Consider the following 24,010-nt stretch of genomic DNA (forward strand, 5'->3'; position numbering starts at 1 on the left):
CAGGCAGAACAGTTGAAACTGGAGCAGCAGCACGACCAAGTGGACTGGGGACAGCAAGGAGTCATCAGGCCAGGTAGTCCTGAGGCATGGTCCTAGGGCTCAGGTTCTCCGAGAGAGAGAGAGAAAAAAGAGAGGGAATTAGAGAGAGCATACTTAAATTCACAAAGGATATCAGCTAAAACAGGAGAAATACTCCAGATATAACGGACTGAACCAATGTTTAGGAGCAACAACGGCTTAGCTGCGAAGTGGTAGGTCACACAAGCTCACAGAATGGGACAGTAAAAATCGTCTGTCCTCGGTTGCAATACTCACTACCGAGTTCCAAACTGCCTCTGGAAGCAAAGTCATCACAATAACTGTTCGTCAGGAGCTTAATGAAATGGGTTTCCATGGCCGAACAGCCACACACAAGCCTAAGATCACCATGTGCAATGCCAAGTGTCAGCTGGAGTGGTGTAAAGTTCGCCGTCATCTGTCTGTAAGCAATTGTTGGAAAAATGACTACAAAGTAGATATCCTAACCGACTTGCCAAAATTATAGTTTGTTAACAAAAAATTTGTGGAGTGGTTGAAAAACAAGTTTGAATGACTCCAACCTAAGTGTATGTAAACTTCCGACTTCAACTGTAACTTGTTAGGAGGTCTGCTTTGGCAATAAAATAATTTTGCACAAATACTTTTCTAAAATGGTCTGAAAAGGAGAATGGCGTCCTCAAGTGTGGAGAAAAGGCTGAGACTTCCTCAAGCTAAAGCATGTCACAAATAAACAATATATTTTTGGTTAGTGAACAACATTTTTTAAATGTACAATAATTCCAACTCTTTCGACCCCATTCTGTCATTACTGGCATGTGTCTCTAAAGGTAGTAATTTCTAAGATGTCTAACTCTTATCACAGTTACAGCAGTAGTAATTTGGGAACATATTGTGACAGAGCACAGATGTACGCGCCTCAGGGCAGTATGGGTAGAATGCACACAGTTCTTATGTTGTTCTCTCAGACTAATAAACGAACCATTATCATGTCAAATTAAGGCCATTACATCACCCGCAGCTCCACTCTACAGGCTGAGACATTGGGGGATGGGGGTGAAGTTCTGGATTGCTGGTTTCCCAATGGTTCGGTGCAGTCAGAGAAGGACTTAGGTCAGACTTCACTTAATTGGTTCTGGATCAGTTCTATTTAGTGTGGAATTTCCCTAATGGCGCCATTGCCAGTGCTTGACTCGGGCCCCAGCTCACAAGAACTGTACTGGCACCTCAAATGTTCTACAGCTTGAGTTCCAACACCTTAAATATTGGCTTAAAGTTGCAGCACCTAAATACAAACAGTACCGGGACCCAAAAATAGTACCGACACCTATTTCAGACTAAGTCAAGCACTGCCCATTGCCAACCAGGCAGCCTAAGGTCGTCGTAATCCAATCTTTTCAAAATGTTATGTTGGAAACATGGATTAAAACTATAGGTTTTGTGTGGGTGTTTGTCTGGATGAGGTTCACAGACTGGATTTATTGGTTATAAAATGCACAAAATACAGATGGATCTGGTGGAAAAGCAAAAGAGTGATAAAATTTAAACTTAGATATATCCTAATAATGGGGGGATGACTAGGACTGGGAAAGAAGAGCCCTAAAATTGGAAGTGGACGTTTTGGAGGTGTCACGTTCTGACCTTAGTTCCTTTTTTATGTCTTTATTTTAGTTTGGTCAGGGCTTGAGTTGGGGTGGGCATTCTATGTTGTTTTTCTATGTTTTGTTCTGTATTTATATTTCTATGTGTATGGCCTAGTATGGTTCTCAATCAGAGGCAGGTGTCAGTCGTTGTCTCTGATTGGGAGCCATATTTAGGTAGCCTGTTTTCTATTGTGTTTTGTGGGCGATTGTTTCCTGTGTTCGTACCATACGGTACTGTTTCGGTTTTCATTTATTCTCTTGTTCTTTTGTATTCATTCTCGATTAAATAATATTATGGATACGTACCACGCTGCATTTTGGTCCTCCTCTCCTTCCACCAACGAAAGCCGTTACAGGAGGAAGACGGTGGAAGTGGATGCCGGGGTTGAATCGAGCAGTGCGTTAAGCAAAGTTGGTGAAGATGAATGGACAACAGTAGTGTCAAAGAATGAAACAAAAAGGAAATGATCGGGGCCTCCCGGGTGGCGCAGTGGTCTAGAGCATTGCATCGCAGTGCTAGCTGCTAGTCTCTGGGTTCGCGCCCAGGCTCTGTCGCAGCCGGCCGCGACCGGGAGGTCCGTGGGGCGACGCACAATTGGCCTAGCGTCGTCCGGGTTAGGGAGGGTTTGGCCGGTAGGGATATCCTTGTCTCATCGCGCTCCAGGAGGAGCGCTCCTCTTAACGCGCTCCTCTTAACCGAGGGGGGCGGGTGCACGGTGTTTCCTCCGACACATTGGTGCGGCTGGCTTCCGGGTTGGAGGCGCGCTGTGTTAAGAAGCAGTGCGGCTTGGTTGGGTTGTGCTTCGGAGGACGCATGGCTTTCGACCTTCGTCTCTCCCGAGCCCGTACGGGAGTTGTAGCGATGAGACAAGATAGTAATTACTAGCGATTGGATACCACGAAAATTGGGGAGAAAGGGGGATAAACACATTTTAAAAAGAAAAGAAAAAAAGGAAATGATCTAAAGTTGGAATGGAGGATAGATATTTGTGTACGTGAAGGATGCATACATGGGAGACCCGTTTGAGGTGTCGAAGATGTGAGACCATATGCTGACACATGCACATTTGTGGCCTGCTGGAGGTCATTTTGCAGGGCTCTGGCAGTGCTCCTCCTTGCACAAAGGCGGAGGTAGCGGTCCTGCTGCTGGGTTGTTGCCCTCCTACGGCCTCCTCCACGTCTCCTGATGTACTGGCCTGTCTCCTGGTAGCGCCTCCATGCTCTGGACACTACGCTGACAGACACAGCAAACCTTATTGCCACAGCTCGCATTGATGTGCCATCCTGGATGAGCTGCACTACCTGAGCCACTTGTGTGGGTTGTAGACTCCGTCTCATGCTACCACTAGAGTGAAAGCACCGCCAGCATTCAAAAGTGACCAAAACATCAGCCAGGAAGCATAGGAACTGAGAAGTGGTCTGTGGTCACCACCTGCAGAATCACTCCTTTATTGGGGGTGTCTTGCTAATTGCCTATCATTTCCACCTTTTGTCTATTCCATTTGCACAACAGCATGTGAAATTTATTGTCAATCAGTGTTGCTTCCTAAGTGGACAGTTTGATTTCACAGAAGTGTGATTGACTTGGAGTTACATTGTGTTGTTTAAGTGTTCCCTTTATTTTTTTGAGCAGTGTACATGAAGAGAATTCCTGGTGTAGTTGGTGTCCGGCGCCTTACCCGCTGGGTGAACGGAGAAAAATAAGAAAGTCTGTCGTCCTGTTTTATTTATTAATAAAGAGCATCTACCTACGAATGTGAAACCTGGTTATGTAAGATTCGCTGTAAGAGCTTTCTTCCCCAAACCATTAAAAATTACAAAGGATTTGGCCATGTTTCAAGTTTGTGCAGACGGATGGAGTATACGGAACAACGGTGTGTAGAAGGACAACGGTGTTGCAATTGTGGTGGGGATCATGATCCCAAGTTCCTGGAGTGCCCTGTAAGGGTGAAAGAGATTGAGGTGGCAACAGTTAGAGGTCAATCGAATCTCCTATGCGGAGGATATTAAAAGAGTTGACAAAACAACTGACGCTAGTGAAGATATGGTAGTGGATGCACCACAGCTTGTCGTAAATGTTTGCTGCCATTCAAAAGATACCCTGTTTGTTATAAGGTGGATTTTGTGGCGTTCATCTCCACAGTTATAAACTTTATGGCTCAGGTGTCAAAGAAGTCAAAGAAACTTGTGGCTGCAGCAGAAATGTTTTTGAGACTTCAGGTGTTTACATCAGAAGACTTGAAGGGGTACTGGCGCCGGAAGACGGCCCGCCCTCCCAGGTTCCCCTGGAGCCTGTGTAGGGATCAGATCTGTTTAATTTTGAACAGAAAAGATTCTGGCCCAGTGAGACTGAGATTTTTAAAGAGAATGGATCCTTGCCTTCTGGAAGATCCATATGTGGTGTCAGGTTGGGTGGAGAAGAGGTTCGGAGACTGTTGTTGGTGAAAGTAACTCGAAGTGGACTCGTGATGATTTTTTACATTTCTACCACCCAGAGGGAACGGGTGCTTCTTCCCAAGCACCTAGGGACAAGTACTGGGACTTGTTTTGCTCCCCGGAGCAGGGCGCTGTTGAAAGGAGTGATAACTGGGGTGGCGTTAATGGGTATAAGGTAAGTTGGTTTTGCAATTTTTCTACGAAGTGTAATGAACTCACACTCCAGAATAATAGGTGGAAACACAGAGCAAGATAAGAGGGATAGATGAATAGGGAGGCCTTGACTACAGTACAGTAGGTGGCGGTGTATGCTCACACTCCAGTACAGTAGGTGGCGGTGTATGCACATCACGGTTTCGATCCGCCAATACACATTTAAATAATGTCAGTGTATGCGGCCGAGTTGATGCCCTTGATAATAGGTTTAAAATTGGTGGAGGAGATGAAACATTCAGAGTGATGATCTGCTCTGATTCGGCTGCAGTGTTGAGTAGTGTGAAGACGGGCAGGTCAGATAGGGGAGACTTGTTTTTGGAGATGATGGTGCTGTTAATGGGAGTGGTGGTAAGCTTTTTCTGGGTTCCCACCCATGTGCGTGTGGAGGGTAATGAGAAGGATGATGTGTTGGCTAAGAGTGCTGTTAGGCGAGAGGGTATATATTGAGGTCCCTCTGGGCCGCTTCAAGTCCTTGATCCGAGCAAAAGGGTTAGATTTTTGGCAAAGGAAGTGGGATGCTAGTAGTAAAGGGAGCCAATTTTCTCACATGCAATGATCAGTAAAGGAAGAGGTGGGGAGTATGGGATGTAGGTGAGAGGAAGTTGTGTGGAGTAGACTATGGTTTGGGCATACAGGTTTGAATGCCACATTGTGATAGGGAGACATGAAACAGGTCAGTGTGATGACTGTTTAGTGGAGGAAACGGTGGAGCATGTGTTGATATTTTGGGAATTATATAGCGTAGATAAGGAGAGATTGTGTGAAAGGGTTAGAGAGGCTGGACAGGTTTGGGGTTTGGGTGGTGTAGTGGGGGGAGGGAAGTGGTGTTTTAAGGCTCTATTTCACTTTCTTAGAGGAACAGGACTAAGGACATAATTGTATGTAGTTAGGCTGTGCCTGGCCTCACACTCCAGTACTGTAGGTGGCGGTGTATTCACCTTAAGTCAGATGCGCGCCACCAACCCAATCCCAAAGAAGAAGAATCTTAAATCAATTAAAGGTAACCTGTAGTGGACTTGTGATATTTGTTTGTGTTACTTATGACCAGAGGGAGAAGGCGCTTTGTGTCATGCAACGTGGGTCAAGATCTGTTTCTTTCTTTGCTCTTAGCTCTCTGTGGTAGCGGTAAGTGTGGAGGTGTAGCAATTGAAGTTGAACATTCCTAGTGTTTGTGATGCCTGCCGTTTGGTGTGACGCAGACCCAGTGGGGAGCATGGTGAAACAGAAGAGTCATTGTCAGTCTCTACCAGACAAAGTCATGTTAGGATATATCAGTTACCTGTTTAGAGCTTTTGTGCAGAATCCACTGCTCTGTTTCAGGTGAAACGTTTATGTTCATGTTGCAGTAGTGTGTAAGAGGGAAATTCCAAGATGTGTGAAGTGTGCCGGAGGGCATATGACAGAGGATTGTGAAGTTTCGGTGGATAAAGTTGTTTGTCAATTGTGAGGTTGCTCATGTTGCTGGGGATCGGAAGTCTATGGGGCTAGAGAGGCAGGTTGAGGTGGCCAGGGTAAGAGTAGTGCAGAAGGTGTCATATGCTGAGGCAGTGAAGAAAGTGGAGGAGGATGGGTCAATGGTGAGGATCCCAGTGAGTGTTAGATTTGTGCCAGTACAGAAGGATAGGCCAATCAGTGAGGTATGCTTCAGTAAGGTTGGCTTCTTAGCGTTCATAGTAATGGATATCAACTATATTGCAGAAATGGGAAGTAAATCACAGAAAATATATGCTGTGGTGACAGCTGCAGAGAAGTATTTAGGTATACAAGATTTAAATTCAGAAGAGTTACAGGGTGTGTTGAGCGGTGGTGTCCCATCTTCTCAGGCTGTTGGCCTAGGGTAGGATCAGAGAGGGTTAAAGTCGTGGAATAAGGTGATGGGTTTTAATGAGTATAGGGTTAGTTGATAGGGTTATAATAAATACATGTTTATTTTTTTCTGATTCCCATTTAGTATTTTAAGTGTAATGGATCTATAGTTCAGTTGGGGGCGGTAATGCAACATATTGGATGCCAACCGCCATTAAACCTCACCGAAGAAGTGGGGGGGGGGGGTCCTGCTGAGAAGCTAGCTGTGCTGAGCGTAAGAGGATGTTAGCTGGCTAGGTAGGAACCTTTTAAGTTAGCATTATGACCGGCGGGAAGCTTAAGTTACAAACAAAAGTTAACGACCGTAAGCGTTGTAAACGTGTGCCTATTATGGAAGTGTTTGTACAGTAAACAAGCAAGGTATAGTAGCTAGTTAATGTTATTCATTAGGATATGTTCCTTAACGCTAGAGAAACTAGCTTAGTTAGTTAACGAAATGAGTTTAGGCCTAAAAGTCGACCCCGTAGTTTCTTGCTTAGCAACACAGACGTAGCCGCTGCACCTGCAAGGAGAGGGGGACATCATGTCCTGGCCCGTGTGATGTGTGGCCATTTAAACAACTAGTTAAGTTATGTATCCCTTAAATATGTATTATAGTCAGCAATAAAATGTAAATAAATGATTTCGCTTACTTGTTTCGCCTTTAGGCACATTGTATGAAATGCCTAACGTTTGGCTAGCTTTATTTAGTAGGAGGTTAGCTAGCTAGTCAGAGAGGTGTAGCAAGCTGTCCTGCCTACTTGCTGTGGGTGCGTTTCTAAATTCGCTCTGTCTATCTACTCCGACTTCAGAGCACTCGTCTGAGTATACAAGAGCGCAGAATAACGTTATGAAGTTACGAACGCTCAACACCCGTTCAATATGGCCGGAATCAGTAAACGTCGGCAAAAAAACGTGATTAACTTGTTGCCAGCACCCCATTTAGTCACCAAAGCTCTGAATAACATGAAAACAGCCTAACCTGCTCTGCTAGGGTGAGTAATGGTCAGAGTGAGGTGTTCTCTCATTTGTGTCTGGAAGTAGCTAGCCAACGTTAGCCAGTTCGTTGGCTAGCGTTGGGTGATTGACTGCGGTTGTGAGGTCAAAACGCTCGGATCAACCCTACTCTTCTTTGGCCGGAGCGTCCAGTGTGCGCTCTGAACGCTACAAGAGTGAAACGCTCTGAATTTAGGAACGGACAATCTGACAACGCTCTGAATTTACAAACGCCCAGAGCACACTCTGTCACTCCAGATTTAATTTACAAACACACCCTGTTGCTTGAGATGCAGAAAATGATTCATGTACACTGCCAAATGTCCATTTAACATAAGGCAAAGCCTACTACTATTCCATCATAGTTAAATCATGTTAGCAACAATGTAGCTGGACTTTCAGAATGATTGCGGGCTTGGTTATGTCTTTAGAAAGGTTTATTCAGTTAGGCCTATTTTATTAGTGTGTTCAGACTCTGAGACCATACCGTGGTAGAAATCGTTATGGTACCAGCCATTAGTCTAGTGTACATATAAATCAGTAATCAACCACTGCCCATGCATATATATATATATATATGAGAGACCTGGGACCAGGCATTAATGCATATAAACTAAAAAGTCAACAAATATGAGTGTAAATAAAATAGTTTCCTGATATAATCTACATTATGCAGGGCATGCATTGTATAGCGTTGTGGATGTCATCAAATCACATCGGTTGTTTGTTTTTTGCTGCAGGGCGTCTGGAGGAGAGGATGAGTTGGGGCCGGGGAGCGAGGAGGAAACCTGGCAGGCAGCAGCCCACTGACGTGGAAGCCTTTGACCCGGAAGTAGTTGCAGAGGTCAGAAAACTCTTCAATAAAGTCAGGACATACGTCAAACCGGCCAATGGGGAGTGGTGTATCCCTGACCCCAGCAAAGCACTGAGACACCCGGCCCAGGACCACGTCCTCCTGCAGACCCTGAAGACGTCACTAAATGAGGTGAAGAACCAACTTAGCGATAAGGATCTGGAAGTCTGGCACCAGCATACCAATTCCACCAACCGTGCTGGGAAGGTCATTGGTACTGTGCGAGCCGTTGCCAATGCCGAAATCTGCACTCAGGCCTGGTGCAAGTTCTATGAGATCCTGGGCACCTTCAACCTTCTGCCAGAGGAGGCGTTGCGGAGCGGGGAGCTGAACACTGTTCACCTGTGTGAGGCTCCAGGGGCCTTCATCGCCGCTCTGAACCACTATCTCAAAACCAGCAAGCACACGTGCTACTGTGACTGGAGTTGGGCAGCGAACACACTCAACCCCTATCACGAGGCCAACGGAGGGGGCACCACCATCACAGACGACCGCCTCATCGCCAACACTCTGCCCTGGTGGTTCTTTGGCTCGGACAACACAGGAGACATCATGAGCCAGAAGCACCTGTTGGAGCTGCAGACCTTTGTGGGTAACATGTGCCGTATTGATGTGGTGACGGCGGACGGGAGCTTTGACTGTCAGGGGAACCCTGATGAGCAGGAGGCCCTGGTGTCATCGCTGCACTACTGCGAGGTTGCGGCCGCACTCTTCCTTCTGGGCCCAGGCGGCTCGTTTGTACTGAAGATGTTCACTCTGTACGAGCACTCCTCTGTCTGCCTGCTCTACCTGTTAAACTGCTGCTTCCGCTCCGTCAGCGTCTTCAAACCGGCAACCAGCAAAGCAGGGAACTCTGAGGTGTACGTCGTCTGTCTTCACTACGATGGTAGGCAGGCTGTGAGGCCCCTGCTGTCCAAGCTGATCCGTCACTTCGGGCCGGACCTGGCTGCCCGTGAAGCCCTATTCCCCAGCCAGCTCCTCCCACAGTCGTTCTTGGCGCAACATGAGCAGGCGTGCTCCTACTTCCATGACCTACAGACAGGAACGATTTGGGAAAACCTGAGAATGTTTGAGGGCCTGAATCGGAAGCAGAGGCAACGGCTGGAAAACATCAGGGACTGCACTGCTCAGGAGTACCTGCAGCGCTTCCAGGTAAGAGTGGCAAATGTGCAAAATTAATTCAAGTCGATAGCGAAGCCTATAGCTCGATAAAAGTTTGCTGATGCCCTTTGACCATTAGTTAGACATTATGAACTGCTAGGACAATAATTATCTACAATTTAAGAATACTTTTTGATGAGGATAATATGAGATATTCAGTGGCCGATGGCCACCTCCTGAATTTATTTTAGGTGGATCTGTCATTTAGTATCAGTGACTTGTTTAATACAAAGTTCTGCATAAAAATGTTCAAGCCAGGCTTGAGCTGTTTTTCCTATTCCTGTGTGTAGGTGAGTTCTCTGCCGCGGGCCCGCTGGTTGTCTCATAACACAGTGGCCCCAGCGTGTTGCAGCGTAACGGGTCGGAGGCCCCTGGGCCAGAAGAATCAGATGGGCTCCTTTAACCAGCGGAGGGAGCTGCAGGCCTTGGGCTGGAAGGAGCGTGTTGGGAAGGGCCGCTACGCTGCCTTGGTGGAACGGCACGGCCACGGCCCCGACGGCACAGGGGCAGGCTGTGTGCTGGCAGGGCCGCTGGCAGAATGCCATATGGACACCTGGTTTGTGATAGTGGGGGCGGCCCTCACTGTAGTCAGGAACTCGCCATTCTGTGATGGGGGTCTGTTGAACCACCTCAATGAAGCTTTGGAGCAGGCTGCCCTAGGCTCAGGCATGGACAGGTCAGCTGCCTGGACTCTGGTCCCTCCCTGTAGCTCCTGCCCAATGGTTGGTACCACGTCCATCCTCTCAGAGGTGGCAGCCCTATGTGACATCACTCCCTGCAATGGCAAGGGAAACAGAAAGTGCCTAGTCTTTGGCAGAGCATCGTGTTGGGGGGATTGTGAGGAGCAGGCTGGGGGGTTGGTGCTGGAGTTCTGTTCGGAGCCCTCGTTACCACCTACGGCCCACACCACTCTGCATGACGGGAAGCCGCAGTATCAGAGAGACCTGCTGGACTGTGTCCTGCTCTCCCTGCGCCGCATGGGACCCGGCGACGCCCTCCTCCTGCCCATCCTCTCCGCCTTTACCCGCGTAACCGCTGCAACCGTCCTTTGCCTCCACCTGTCCTTCCGCTCTGTCACCTTCAGGTGTCCTTCTCCTCCAGGTGCTGCAGGGGCGGTGTTGGTATGTGTGGGGTTCTGTCCAGAGGCTGCTGCTCGACTCCTTCCCCACCTTGGTGACCTGCAGGAGCGTATGGGCTGCCTGGCCAGAGGGGAGGAGGACACTGACATTCTGCCTCCTGGAGGCCAGAGACAGGTACTGCAGTTTGTTCCCATGGAGGAGCTGCTCAAAGGAGAGCTGACAGAGTTCCTGTGGACCATGAACTCAGCCATCGCCCGTCAACTGCTGCACCTGCTCATGCAGGCTTAGCTGGGGTCAACAGAGGGGTTCTGAGTGTCTCAGGTGGATTGTACCATAGCCTGGCCCGAAAACAAGCACTGACTAGCTAATTTTCTAGCCCCTACCCCATCAGTGTTGACAGATGTAAAGGAATTGGATGGGTGGAAGCGATATGGTGGAAGCTCCCCCTTAACTTAATCCCATCAGGTCCCTTCAGATCTGTATCACAGAATTGGGATGGGGTTGTTTTTGGACCTTGCAACTTTCAATATTTAGTAAGGGCACATTTGGTCCCTGTTTTGATAAAAATGAGGCAAGCAATGCGGTGAAGTAAATGTATTTGATATCATTTGATTGATGCTGTGATGATCAGACATTGAAGACCTAACTGAATTCTTTCAATCTTTTTTTTATGATTGTAAATATCAACAGTTAATCTGTTTGAATTAGGACAACATTTGGTTACATTTCCCTGGGTCTCTGATCTAATGTATTTTTAGGACAGCACAATAACTCATGTACTGCTAATTCAAGTTATTTAAAGTAAAAAATACTTTTCATATTAGTTTCACTATTAAAATAAAAATATTATCATGCAGTTTGTTAGGAGTTAAAAAGCCTTTTTTGTGTCATTTTCCTGACACTGTCTAACCAGAAGTGACTAAATACAGTAGATTGTGTGACTGTATTTTTACCTGGTGACTGCTGTGAAGGCTAGCAGTGCATGCACTGTTTCACTCTGCAGGGGTTTGAAGAAAATGTAGTCTTGCCTCTACGGCATCTATACTTAGACCCCATTTACACCTGGTGTTAAACTGCAAATGAATACCTGATTATGTAGGATCTGATAATGTCCACGGCACAGCTGGCCTTGAAATGTCTCATCAGTCTAACCTGCATTATGTTTTCTTTGGAATGATGCATCCAGTAGAACAGGTAGCCTATGTGGTCAGATACTTTATTGAAGAAAATGGTTGAACTGAAATGTTGTATTTTGGGAACGTGCTGTGCAAGCCAATGTGTCCACGAAATGTGTTTTTATATATACTTTTGTATTGGTTTTGTTTGCCTTTGAAAACTTTTTTATATTTGTGCTGTTGAATATTAGATTTTTTTTGTTGGTGCAGGTTGTATTCCTTTAATAAAAAAACTATTGACTTCACTGAATTCTTACCTCGTTTTGACTTACTTTAGTCTTTAGTGAACAGAAACAGAGGAGAGTTTATTTATTTTCAAGATATTCACAACAAAGAGTCTGGAACACAGCCATTTGTGAAAACCAAGAAAAGTCTTCATTAGCAGAAGCTGTCAGGACAATCCTGGTGTCTACTTCAGCAAGAGCCTCCACTTCGGGAAGAGGGTTAAAGGTTTACCAAAGCGAGTGAGAACCCCCAGGGGTGCTCTGTAATAAACACAAGCTGCTGAAATCAGGGTAAATAAAGATACTGGGAGATGATTCTTCTTTGTTATTCTCTAAATTTGTTTTTATAAAACCATCCAAAAGCACAATAAAGGAAACTTCTGAGCTACAGCCCTGAGCCTTCTTTATACAGTACCAATGTACTGTCGGTACATGTTATAGGTAGATGAGGTATAAGATTAAGTGATGAGCAAATCTTTGTATCACAGTAGGCCATTTGGAGAAAGGGAGTGTTTGAGAAGCTGTATTTGTCCCAGTGTATCATCTGAAGACCAGCCGTTCCCTAATTTGCTGATTAATACTTTTCCTGTCTGTGTGTGTTAATTAGGTAGCAGTCAGGAGGGAAACAACCAAAGGACAGTGTAATAGAGAAGATGACAGGGAGGCTTAAAATGCCTCAACAGCCAACAGGTCCCTGTCAGCTCAGAAGAAATAGATTCAGATTGCATTTTTAGACCGCTGCTGACCTCTTCTAATCCCTGTGACTGCTGTTGAACACAGTTTGTCATTTTCACATTCTTCCTCTATCTCTCTCACGCTCTCTGTTCCTCTTTCTCAGCCCACTCCTCCACTACCAACTCATCTCTGTTGATTTCCATAGCTGTGGAGTGGAGGGCTTCAGCGATGGGAGTGCGATCTAATGAATCGTTTTAATGGAACCATTGAATGATTCCGAGTAGAATCCCTGCTTTTGCTTCGATTAACCAAATCCACTCACCATCTGTGAGTGAGGGTAGAGATGGGGTTTGGAGGGGGGGGGGAGTAGCCGAGTCGGCAGCTTTATGTGATATCTGAACTAGCATCTCCCCTGGCAAAATTCACATGCCAGAGACTACTAATGAAGAACTGAGCAGATGTTTGGATGAACAGAAAATTAGAAAAGGAGAAGGTAACAAGCCACCTCTGCAGGTTCATTCAGATCAGAATGTGTGTGCGTGCGGGTGAGAGAGTGTTGCGGCAACAGCAGAACAGAGAATAGTGTTTGTCTTTTTCTATGTCTGGTTTATCAGAATCTTGCTGTGTGGATGAGGCTAAATGGTGAACCCTATGATGGATGGCTAATGTTCTACAGGGTCACACACACAGATTCTCACACTTTAAGCACTGACCTGGTATAAGGTCGTCACCCACACATTGCCTTGGCTGAATAAATCACAGTTTGAATCACACAAAGTGTACATACATGCACACAGACACGCTAACAATAGCTTGGAGAGTTTCAAAGGCATCAACTGAACATGGAAAAGCAATGTCCATTTGATTACATTATGTCTGTGTGAGATTACTGATTAACTTCTGTCTGTGGTATATACTATAGATAAATTTATGTCACAGAGATTGAAATAGAGAGTGTGTGTGGGTAAGCGAGATAGATGACAATGAGTTATGATAGGCTTAAGTTGGTGAGAGTGATAGAAATTGGTCAGGTGATTGGGTGATATTTACTGTAAATGTAATCCCTTTTCAGTGCTCCCAATTTGTTCCTCTGTCACTCCTCTGTCCAATCCCAATCTGTACACACACACACACACACACACACACACACACACACACACACACACACACACACACACACACACACACACACACACACGCTCATTCATGATACACACATATCACAACTGCTACTACCAGACTCTTAATTACTATTGTTAATAATGCACAATTTAAAAACTTGCCCTCCAATCCCCCCTTCCCTGTGTACATATTGGACTATAAATTGTGCCTTACTGTATTATACTTCTGCTAAAAAGTTTATTCTATTCTACTGAGCCATTTACTTTATGTTCGTATTCTTATCTTTGTTGCATTGTCGAGAAGGAACCTGCAAGGAAGCATTTTGTTGAACGGTGTATACAATGTGCTTCCAGTACATACGATTAATATAACGCTAAACTTGAAACACACACACACACTGGATGTTCTCTATGAACCCTGCCTCTTACACACTGAATGGATGAACCCATTCCCCTGCCCCCTCTTCTGTGGATGGATGGTCTACACTGGTGGCATGATTCCAGCTACATCACAATCTGTGGAAGGCGTATCCTTCCATATGTCCCTCTATCCATCCAGGAGTGAATCCAAATATAGATCAGGGATGTAATCACTTAACACCAGAGAGAAAGGCCAAAGGTGAAGTGAATGGAGTGGAAAGGCCGTCCTCTTATAATAATAATAATTAATAATTATGGGGGGGAACGTGTTGCATTGAAGATGTAGGGGCTTGTGTGGGAAATTACACTGCAAATCCCACCCTACGCTCCAGTGATGTTGTCCACCATGCCCCACGTCTGCCGCCCAGGTTATACTTGTGTGTTGATGTCAGCCATTGTGTGAAAGGGGGTATTTACTTTCTATGGGATGTCTCCAACCCTGGCTATAATAACAGACTGACATTGACATGTCATAGTGACAGTGTGTCGGACATAAATGGTTTACAGTGTCAGGGTTTTCGAATGATAACAGTATCAGCTTGTTTGGGTTTTTGGAATGAAACGTGTCAGAGTGTGTTTCTGTTTGGAAATGATGGATTGGCGAAGTTCTGCATTTTGGGAATGATGGAGTGTGGGGATGACAGCTCTGTTCTGTGGCTGGTATCCCCTGAGACAAACTATCACACTGAGACACATTGGGATGCAGAGACTTGATATAAACACCAAAGAGAAGCACAGTGAAAAGCTGTTTTCTGTTGCAGCAACACAACAACAGGACAGAGAGGCAGTCACCCTCCTTGTTCCTACACTTGCTCAGTTAAGAGATAGAATAGATTCTAAGGAAGCAGGTAGAAAAAGAGAGAGAGAGAAGAGCGAAGAGACATAGGAAGGGAGCGAAGACAGGAAAGAGAGAGGGAGTACAGAGACAGAGGAAAATGAAGGATGATGAAAGTAGGGGAGATGCAAGAAGAGAGGGAGAGAGAGAGTTTAAAGAAAGGGAGGCGCGTGGAGAGGTTTGTGAGACGCAGTTGTTCTCCCCAGATGCTTGTTACAGGCAGAGCCTTCTGAAAGAGCACTGAGCACAGCTGTGAGAGTAGCTGGGACACTGTACTGTTCGCTCTACAATAAACATGCAACTAGGAATAAATATAGAATAGAATAAAAAATAATAGAAATCATCAATGACAAAGACTGGTAATCAGGTCAGGCCACAAGCAGTAATTAAAAAACCGATGCTCAAGGGAGGCTTCAGTCCTTAATGAGGTGCCTTTCGGTATGTGATTAACCAAGAGGAGCTTGTTGGGTAAATGAGTAGTAGGTTCCCCTGTCATGTCATTGATTAACGAAAGAGTCCTGTGCAGCATCATAAAGTTGCTATGGTAATAAACATAAAGGCGGTGATTGGAAGAGGGGGGGTCTCCAGCCAAATCAAAGACTGAACAATCAGATGAGAAGGGGAAGGGGTGTGAGGAAATGGAGGGGTCACAAATCTCTCTGGATGGCAGGTGTTTTCCATCAATAAACAACAACAACAAATGAACCACTGACACCTAGTCTGGATTGGAATATCCATCATTGTTGTTACTTGAAAATATTTCATTCTGCCCCCCAGTTAAACGGCTGTTTTTATGGACTGAGTATGTACATCATGCTAGACTGTCTATGTATTGCTGACTCCAGATGGTCTATGCCTTTGTCTATTTAAAGTGTTCTTCATCAATGCTGTCTTTCTTCATGTATTTACATTCTGTCTTCCATTTGCTGTATGGAACAAATGTGGCCTGTGTGTGTTCGTGTTTCCTAAAGATTTGAATTAAGCGTTTACTGATTTAATTAACATTTCTCCCCAAATCTGTGCTGATGTGACGAGTTGTCTGCGTGTGCGTTTGTGAGACAGAGAGAGAGAGAGAGAGAGAGAGAGAGAGAGAGTAAGAGAGAGAGAGAGAGAGAGAGAGAGAGAGAGAGAGAGAGAGAGAGAGAGAGAGAGAGAGTAAGAGTAAGAGAGAGAGAGAGAGAGAGAGAGAGAGAGAGAGAGAGTGTGTGTGCAACTGTGTGTGTATATGTGTGACTGTGTATGTGCATGCAAGCATGCTGGTACACAGAGCAGTCCCATAACACACACAGTGCCTTAGGTGAACTTCTGTCCTGGTTGTATTTGGGAACAGAGCCAAATATTTGGGGAATGAAATTCAAACACTCTTAACAACCCAGTGGAGCCTGCATAGTCTGACACTCTAATAGTCTACTGCAATCATCCCTCTTAAGCTGTCACCCATCAACATAATGGAGATGCTTCAGTGTTTGTGTATATGATTAGATGAGGAATGGTACTGGTGGGACTGGTCTGAGGTCAGTCTTCTGTATTTATGATTTCTGTGCTGTGAGCTGGAGAAACTGACACAAACACCCCTCTCAGTTTTATTGCTGTCTCGCTCCTCCTTCTCACATGACAATTTACTGTCATAACTCAGTGTCAGTGTGTGATAAATGGATGAATGTGCAGCTTTGATGATGTGTCTGTAAATTCAAATTCTTCCTTTCCCCAACCTGTGTTGTGTGTGTTCATTGTGTTGTTATATGGCTGGATTGTATTTCCATTTCTCTTTGTAAGTGGAGGCCTTACACTCCCCTTGCAGTAAGGGTTGTGATTGTATAGGCCCCAGCCCAGCTCAGAGTGAGAGTGTGTGAGTCGGGGACACTATGTGGCTTTTCTCTTCCTGTCACTGTAAAGTGTAAACTAATGCCATGAAGCCTCTCTCGTGCATTACAGTATGGCCATTAGTGTGCTTATTGACCCCATGCGAGGGGTCTTTTATTCATGCTTTTAATGCTTTTAAGATCTCCAATTGGGCTCCATTAATTGACACTACTTCAGTTTCCATGGAGCCACAACACTTTTTAATTTCCTTGCATTTATACACCCACTCCTTTACTTATCGCCCTTTGCTATAAGCGCACGTGACAATGAGAAATCGTTACCATTTATGCAGAGGCGCCTATTTATAGAGAGGGTATTTTCTGATCCAAAAATGGTTTGGGGTGAGTAATCCCCTTTGATGTGAGGCCTTGCTCACACTGGCCCAGATCAATGCGCTCAATAGGCCTATGCGTAAAGTTCTCTATAGCTTATGCTTTATGGCCTACTAAGCACATCACTTGTTCTAAATTCTTGAATATACACTCTGAAACGTGGTTGGTTATTTCATGACAGGAATATGACTAATCTAATGGCACAGGCCATATGACCAATATACAGTGCACTCGGAAAGTATTCAGACCCCTTGACTTTATCCATATTTTGTTACGTTACAGCCTTATTCTAAAATTGATTAAATTACACACAATACCCCATAATGACAAAGTGAAAACAGAAATGTTTGCAAATGTATTAAAAATAAAAAACAGAAATACCAACACAGTGAAAATTGTACAATTAATATCCATTATGGCTGCCATAATTCAATAAAGGGGAGGAGGGTATAGTAGTCAGCCTTGAGAGCAACATAGGTTATTAAATCATGCAACAACTATAAAAACAGACATTAACACATGTATTTTTTTTATTTCTAATGGACCCAGTTGAAAATTCAAGATGGCAGATTTTTCAAGATGGCCGCCATTGAAACTTTAAAAGAGAGTAAATGAAGTCACCCTTGCAGTGGAGGTTTCAGTGAGGAGGCATACAAGTGGATCCAGTGCAGCGCACGTGATGAGGGCTTTTATAAGTGAAATCACGGAATCAAAGACTGTACACTATGTACATGTATGTACAACAAAATAACAAACAGTACATAGACTGGACATGTAACATAAACTGGGGGAAAACTGAAAGTACATTTAAACATAGTAGAGCTCAAAAAATTAACATTCAATGACATTCTAGACGATTCTGTGCTTCCAACTTTGTGGCAACACTTTGGGGAATAACCTTTCCTGTTTCAGCATGACAATGCCACCGGCCACAAAACGAGGTCCATACAGAAATGGTTTGTCGAGATCGGTGTGAAATAACTAAATTTTTTATTTAACCTTTATATAACTAGACAAGTCAGTTAAGAAAAAATTCTTATTTACAATGACGGCCTAAACTTGACTGGCCTGCACAGAGCCCTGACCTAAACCCCATCGAACACCTTTGGGATGAATTGGAACGCTGACTGCGAGCCAGGCCTATTTGACTAACATGAGTGCTCGACCTCACTAATGCTCTTGTGGCTGAATGGAAGCAAGTCCCCACAGCAATGTTCAACATGCAGTGGAAAGCCTTCCCAGAAGAGTGGAGGCTGTTATAGCAGTAAAGGGGGTGACAAACTCCATATTACTGCCCATGATTTTGGAATGAGATGTTTGACGAGCAGGTGTCCACATCCTTTTGGCCACGTAGTGTATGTCATGCAGGGGCAGCTAGTAGAGCTTAATTGCAAATCACATGTTCATCATCATAAAGGTTGGAGTAAACTGTATGGAACAGTATCAGATGGAAAAATAAATAATACAAAATTACATAATAATTTATGTCCATGAGACATACAGTTGAAGTAGAAAGTTTACATACACTTATTTTGGAGTCATTAAAACTTGTTTTTCAACCACTCCCCAAATTTCTTGTTAACAAACTATAGTTTTGGCAAGTCGGTTAGGACATCTACTTTATGCATGACACAAGTCATTTTTCCAACAATTGTTTACAGACAGATTATTTCACTTATAATTCACTGTATCACAATTCCAGTGAGTCAGAAGTTTACATACACTAAGTTGACTGTGCCTTTAAACAGCTTGGAAAATTCCAGGACATTACGTCATGGCTTTAGAAGCTTCTGATAGGCTAATTGACATAATTTGAGTCAATTGGAGGTGTACCTGTGGATGTATTTCAAGGCCTACCTTCAAACTCAGGGCCTCTTTGCTTGACATCATGGGAAAATCCAAATCAGCCAAGACATCAGAAAAAAAATTGTAGACCTCCACAAGTCTGCTCCATCCTTGGGAGCAATTTCCAAACACCTGAAGGTACCACGTTCATCTGTAAAAACAATTGTACGCATGTATAAACACCATGGGACCACGCAGACGTCATACCGTTCAGGAAGGAGACGCGTTCTGTCTCCTAGAGATTAATGTACTTTGGTGTGAAAAGTGCAAATCAATCCCAGAACAACAGCATAGGACCTTGTGAAGATGCTGGAGGAAACAGGTACAAAAGTATCTATATCTTCAGTAAAATGAGTCCTATATCGACAACCTGAAAGGCCACTCAGCAAGGAAGAAGCCACTGCTCCAAAACCGCCATAAAAAAAGCCAGACTACGGTTTGCAACTGCACATGGGGACAAAGCTCGTACTTTTTGGAGAAATGTCCTCTGGTTTGATGAAACAAAAATAGAACTGTTTGGCCATAATGACCATCGCTATGTTTGGAGAAAAAAGGGGGGGCTTGCAAGCCGAAGAACACCATCCCAACCATGAAGCACGGGGGTGGCAGCATCATGTTGTGGGGGTGCTTTGCTACAGGAGGGACTGGTGCACTTCACAAAATAAATGGCATCATGAGGGAAGAAAATTATCTGGATTTATTGAAGCAACATCTCAAGACATCAGTCAGGAAGTTAAAGCTTGGTTGCAAATGGGTCTTCCAAATGGACAATGACCCCAAGCATACTCCAAAGTTGTGGCAAAATGGCTTAAGGACAACAATGTAAAGGTATTGGAGTGGCCATCACAAAGCCCTGACCTCAATCCTGTAGAAAATTTGTAGGCAGAACTGAAAAAGTGTGTGCGAGCAAGGAGGCCTACAAACCTGACTCAGTTACACCAGCTCTGTCTGGAGGAATGGGCCAAAATTCACCCAACTTATTGTGGGAAGCTTGTGGAAGGTTCCCTGAAACATTTGACCCAAGTTAAACAATTTAAAGGCAATGCTACCAAATACTAATTGAGTGTATGTAAACTCCTGACCCACTGGGAATGTGATGAAAGAAATTAAAGCTGAAATAAATCATTCTCTCTACTATTTTTCTGACATTTCACATTCTGGGAATTTTTACTCAGATTAAATGTCAGGAATTGTGAAAACTGAGTTTAAATGTATTTGGCTAAGGTGTATGTAAACTTCCGACTTCAACTGTATTAATATGCAAATAGTATTTATTGTCTTAGTGCCTTCAGAAAGTATTCACACCCCTTGACTTTTTACAGATTTTATTGTGTTACAGCCAGTGGCGGTTCTGGGGGGGGGGGGGGGGCAGTGCCCCTCTGACAACAATTTTGGACCACCTTGTGGCACCCCTAAATGTGGAGTATGAAATAATTTTTACATAACAAATTTTTGCTATCGTTCTTTTTTTACATCCATTATTAGACAGTGGCAACGATGATGATTATGAACATGGTCTTTTGCCTGCTAATGCCTGCAATGCAGTGAAGAAAACGATGACAACAATAACGTCTTATGTAACTGGCCCCTCTAACAGTACAACTGGCCCCAGCTTGGCCCCCCCAGTTGAAATGGTCTAGAACCGCCACTGGTTACAGCCTGAATTTAAAATGGATTAAATAGAGATTTTGTGTCACTGGCCTACACATAATGTCAAAGTGGATTTTTTTTTTAAATAAAGAAAAGCTGAAATGTCTTCAGTCAATAAGTACTCAACCCCTTTGTTATGGCAAGCCTAAATAAGTTCAGGAGTAAAAACAAGCCACATAATAAATTGCATTGACTCAGTCTGTGTGCAATAAAATTGTTTAACATGGTTTCTGAATGACTACCTCGTCTCTGTAACCCACACACACACAATTATCTGTAAAGTCCCTCAGTCGAGCAGTGAATTTCAAACGCAGATACAACCACAAAGACCAGGGAGGTTTATAATGCCTCGCAAAGAATGGCACCTATTGGTAGATGGCTAAAAATAAAAAGGCAGACACTGAATATCCATTTGAGCATGGTGAAGTTATTAATTACACTTTGGATGGTGTATTGGATGGTGACACCTATTCTCGTTGCCTGCTGCACTGCTGCTTGAATTCCAGCTGGAGATCTGTTCACCGTCTGCCCTGATTGTCCCCCCCCCCCCCCCCCTCCCCACTCCCCCCACTCTCTATTGGTTACACAGATTTTTAGCCTCCCATCCCATTCTAACCACCTCTCACCGGCTTTGTATTCATGTTACCTGATGAAATTGGTGTACAATATGATCTTGTTGCCATCTGATGCACATTCAGATGGCATAAATCAGTACTGCAGAGCTCTCCCTATCCTATCCTATGCCATGCCTTGATTGTATTACTGTTGATGATATCTGGAAATGTGCATGTACCCCCTGGCCCATCTACAGTTGCTAGCCCCAAATCTGACTTGTGCTCTGATATCTGCTTCACTGATTTCTGCTCTCGTAAAATCCAGGGTTTTCTGCACGTTAACACTAGAAGCTTACACATAAAATAGATCAATTGAAAGTGTGGGTTCCCAGCTCCAATCCAGATGTGTTGGTCATTACTGAGAAGTGGTTTTAAGGAAGAGTGTTTTGAATACTGATGTTAACCTTTCTGGTTATAACCTTTTTCGGCAAGACAGATCTTCCAAAGGTGGGGGAGTGGCAATCTTTACCAAGGATCACCTTCAGTGCTCAGTCTGTCCCCAAACAATTTGATTTGTTGGTTTTAAGTATTAAACTTTCAAATAGATCTTTGTTGACTGTTGCTGGGTACTATTGTCCTCCATCAGCACCGGCCTGTACCCTACCTGCCCTGAGCTCTCTCCTGGCCCCTTACACTAAGTCTGAATTCATCCTGCTAGGTGACCTAAACTGGGACATGCTTAAACCCCTGACCAAGTCCTAAAGCAATGGGACTCCCTAAATCTTTCTCAGATTATTACCGATCCCACAAGGTATGACTCCAAACACCCAGAAAAGGCTACTCTTCTTGATGTTATCCTCACAAATAATCCTGATAGGTATCAGTCTGGTGTTTTCTGTAATGACCTGTGTTCGTATTGGCTGCTCAGTGAAACGACCTGTCCTGATTTGTCATAGATGCTTGCTAAAAAACTTCCATGAGCAAGCCTTCCTTCATGAACTGGCCTCTGTAAAATGGTATAGAATCAGCTTGATCCCCTCTGTCAAAGACGCTTGGACCTACTTTTTTTCTATATTTTCAGTGATATTGTTAGCAAACACGTCCCCATAAAGAAAACGAGAATTAAAAACAGCTTCAGCCCATGGTTCGACGGTGATCTTGCAAAGTTACTCCACCTCAAGAATTGCATTTGGCGAAATGCTCGACACACGCATACTCATGCTGACTGGGTCTCATTCAGGCAAATGAGAAGTAAGTGCACTCAGGCGATCCGTAAGTTACTTTAAGGAGCAGTTCTCTCTCTGTGGGTCTAACCCCAAGAAGTTCTGGAAAACGGTTAAAGACCTGGAGAATAAACCCTCCTCCTCACAGCTGCACATGTCCCTTAAAGTTGATGATGTGGTTGTTACTGACAAGAAGCACATGGCTGAACTCTTTAATCACCACTTCATTAAGTCAGGATTCCTATTTGACTCAGCCATGCCTCCTTGCCCGTCCAACATTTCCTTGTCTCCCACCCCTTCTAATGAGACCATCTCCAATGCTTCTCCTTCTTTTTCCCCTGCCCCGCAACAAAGTTTCTCCCTGCAAGCAGTCACTGAGTCCGGGGTGCTAAAGGAGCTCTTGAAACTTGACCCCCAAAAAACATCTGGGTCAGATGGTTTAAACCCATTCTTCTTTAAGGTTGTGGCCCTTATCATCGCCAAGCTTATCTCCGACCGTTTTAACCTGTCTCTCCTTTCTTGGGAGGTTCCCATTGCTTGGAAGGCAGCCACGGTTCGTCCTTTATTTAAAGGGGGAGATCAAGCTGATCCTAACTGTTATAGGCCTATTTCTATTTTGCCCTGTTTATCAAAAGTGTTGGAAAAACTTGTCAATAATCAACTGACTGGCTTTCTCTCAAAGAGTGCAGTGTATAAAGTCAGAAAAATTGCTGTCTCAGCCACTGCCTGTCACCAAGGGAGTACCCCAAGGCTCAATCCTAGGCCCCACGCTCTTCTCAATTACATCAACAACATAGCTCAGGAAGTAGGAAGCTCTCTCCTCCATTTATGTGCAGATGATACAGTCTTATACTCAGCTGGCCCCTCCCTGGATTTTGTGTTAAATGCTCTACAACAAAGCTTTCTTAGTGTCCAACAAGCTTTCTCTACCCTTAACCTTGTTCTGAACACCTCCAAAACAAAGGTCATGTGGTTTGGTAAGAAGAATGCCCCTCTCCCCACAGGTGTGATTACTACCTCTGAGGGTTTAGAGCTTGAGGTAATCACCTCATACAAGTACTTGTGAGTATGGCTAGACAGTACACTGTCCTTCTCTCAGCACATATCAAAGCTGCAGGCGAAAGTTAAATCTAGACTTGATCGCTCCTCTTTCACCCCAGCTGCCAAACTAAACCTGATTCAGAAGACCATCCTACCCATGCTATATTACGGAGACATAATTTATAGATCGGCAGGTAAGGGTGCTCTCGAGCGGCTAGATGTTCTTTACCATTCGGCCATCAGATTTGCCGCCAATGCTCCTTATAGGACACATCACTGCACTATACTCCTCTGTAAACTGGTCATCTCTGTATACCCGTCGCAAGACCCACTGGTTGATGCTTATTTATAAAACCCTCTTAGGCCTCACTCCCCCCTATCTGAGACATCTACTGCAGCCCTCATCCTCCACATATAACACCCGTTCTGCCAGTCACATTCTGTTAAAAGTCCCCAAAGCACACACATCCCTGGGTTGCTCGTCTTTTCAGTTCGCTGCAGCTAGCGACTGGAACGAGCTGTAACAAACATTCAAACTGGACAGTTTTATCTCAATCTCTTCATTCAAAGACTCAATCATAGACACTCTTACTGACAGTTGTAGCTGCTTTGCGTGATGCATTGTTGTCTCTACCTTCTTGCCCTTTGTGCTGTTGTCTGTGCCCAATAATGTTTGTACCATGTTTTGTGCTGCTACCATGTTGTTTTGCTACCATGTTGTTGTCATGTTGTGTTACTACCATGCTGTGTTGTCATATGTTGCTGCCTTGCTATGTTGTTGTCTTAG

General features: G+C 44.4%; 1 protein-coding gene across 5 annotated transcripts; it reads left to right on the forward strand.

Moving 5' to 3' along the window:
• Positions 1-5,361: 5,361 nt before the first annotated feature.
• LOC139562934 (cap-specific mRNA (nucleoside-2'-O-)-methyltransferase 2-like) lies at positions 5,362-11,685 on the forward strand. 5 transcript variants are annotated; one of them, XM_071381117.1, is made up of 3 exons: positions 5,362-5,456; positions 7,913-9,177; positions 9,477-11,685. In XM_071381117.1, the coding sequence occupies exons 1-3, from the start codon at positions 5,372-5,374 to the stop codon at positions 10,551-10,553; spliced, it is 2,427 nt and encodes an 808-aa protein (XP_071237218.1). In that variant the 5' UTR covers positions 5,362-5,371; the 3' UTR covers positions 10,554-11,685. The 5 variants fall into 5 exon arrangements, with proteins under 5 accessions (XP_071237218.1, XP_071237223.1, XP_071237219.1 ...); XM_071381122.1 differs by lacking the exon at positions 5,362-5,456 and adding an exon at positions 6,372-6,434; XM_071381118.1 differs by lacking the exon at positions 5,362-5,456 and adding an exon at positions 6,393-6,501.
• Positions 11,686-24,010: the final 12,325 nt, after the last annotated feature.

The sequence above is a fragment of the Salvelinus alpinus genome, chromosome 33 (assembly GCF_045679555.1).
Source record: "Salvelinus alpinus chromosome 33, SLU_Salpinus.1, whole genome shotgun sequence".
NCBI lineage: Eukaryota > Metazoa > Chordata > Actinopteri > Salmoniformes > Salmonidae > Salvelinus > Salvelinus alpinus.